This window comes from Notothenia coriiceps, unplaced genomic scaffold (assembly GCF_000735185.1).
Source record: "Notothenia coriiceps isolate Sejong01 unplaced genomic scaffold, NC01 NC01_scaffold00028428, whole genome shotgun sequence".
Classification (NCBI taxonomy): Eukaryota; Metazoa; Chordata; class Actinopteri; order Perciformes; family Nototheniidae; genus Notothenia; species Notothenia coriiceps.
The window spans coordinates 93256-94945 of NW_011361129.1; the positions used below are offsets into that span (position 1 = coordinate 93256).

The 1690-nt window shown below is 43.1% G+C and overlaps 2 protein-coding genes across 3 annotated transcripts in view; one reads left to right on the forward strand and one right to left on the reverse strand.

The window, feature by feature from the left end:
* Positions 1–1690, forward strand: part of msmp1 (microseminoprotein, prostate associated 1) — a 21788-nt gene that overhangs the window by 9104 nt on the left and 10994 nt on the right. The gene's annotated exons all lie outside the window — the stretch shown is intronic.
* Positions 1–1690, reverse strand: part of pik3c3 (phosphatidylinositol 3-kinase, catalytic subunit type 3) — a 15464-nt gene that overhangs the window by 6794 nt on the left and 6980 nt on the right. For both annotated transcript variants that reach the window (XM_010785910.1, XM_010785909.1), the window contains 3 exons: positions 867–962; positions 702–773; positions 396–500 (listed from right to left, as the gene is read on the reverse strand). In XM_010785910.1, coding sequence (XP_010784212.1) covers positions 396–500; positions 702–773; positions 867–962 — 273 coding nt within the window. The remainder of the gene's footprint in view (positions 1–395; positions 501–701; positions 774–866; positions 963–1690) is intronic.

The window sequence follows — 1690 nt, forward strand, 5'->3', positions numbered from 1 at the left end:
GGCCTTGGCCCCGGCTGAATTAATTACTCTAATTAGCGTCTTAATTGCATATATTAAACCAGTGGTTAGCGGGACTGGAGCTGTGGTTAGGGCCTGGATCTCCATCAGGCGGACAAAAGGGTCACACACACACACACACACACACACACACACACACACACACACACACACACACACACACACACACACACACACACACACACACACACACACACACACACACACACACACACACACACACACACACACACACACACACACACACACGTTACATTTAAAATTCCCTGTAAGAGCACAGGAATGCAGAGCTAGATGATGATGATTCTGTTGGAGAGCTTATTGGTTGATGAAGTAACTTTTTCTAGTTGTCAGGAATCGCACTGCCTGTCACTCACATTGAGCTGGTCTCTCGTGGCGGCGTTGGGCTTCAGGTCGTGATCCGATGGCCCGCTGCGGAGGCTTCGAGCCAGCTTGTGATGCTTGCTCTCAACCAGGTTCTCCTGTAAAAAACATGAATTGTAAAATACTGCATATATAGGTTTATACACTATAGATGAACCATGCTAAATATTGTATTATATGTACATTAATGGGCAATGCTAAACGAATAAGTATCTACTTTTTCTGCACATTACACAAAGCCACCATATATTATTTGTTGTATATTGTGCGGTTATGTGTGTGTGTGTGTGTCCTCTCACCATCGCCATCTGAGGGTCAGGAACTTTGACGATGTCGCAGCTGGTGAGAACAGGTGATGCGTCGTCTCCATCCTGAGAGGGGACGGAGTGAAAGACACCATCAGTGTCGTCACTTCCTGTGTGTTTTAGACATGCTTTATGTTGAATTTCACCTAGAAATAATACCTTCTCGTAATAAACAATGCTGTACTCCTTGTCATTTGTTTTGACGCGGGGGAACTCCACCATGAGGTACATGAAGTTAGAGCTGCGTTTCTCACTCTGCGGAGAAACACATGGAGAAAAAAAGAAAGAATTAGTAGGATACAACATTGACATATTATCCCCCAAGTTGAGGGACAGATGGCTAAATAATGAGTTGACACCGACTGTAAGACTTGATATCGTCCAACTTTTTCAAATAATAAATGATAGCCACTTAAAATAGCTCGGAAAACCCTGCCTTACAAATACTGAAATAGTTTGAATCTGTACTTTCCGGGTCATAATGATTATTTCTGACATTACGCAGATCGGTTCATGATTGCATGTATGACTCTGATTGTGTTTATAACATAGAACAAACCTAAGAATCTACAATCGTCTGTGCAAATTAGCACTAATGATCAAAGTTAGCATGCTAATTAGTAACAAGTCAGAAGTCATGAGGTTTCGTCCTCTGGAGAATAATGCATTTCTTTCAAAATCGTCATGGCATTCAATTAAATAGTGGTTAAGATTATTTAGTAAGCAACGTAGCTTTTTTCTACTCCAGAGGCCTGAACTACGAAGCTGGTTCAACCTAACCTGGATATGTTTGAGTTAGCCGGTTGGCCTAATCCAAAACATACGCGCTCTCGCTAAGCGGTACTACGACGCGGGTTATCAAGTGGATCGCTCAAGCCAGCCGTGCCCTATCTAGTTAGGTGCGCGTTCACATGAAAGGGGTGGTATTTGGAGCATTCGACCAATCACAAACATGGAGAAGCGTACTGACAGCGCAGCGTCAT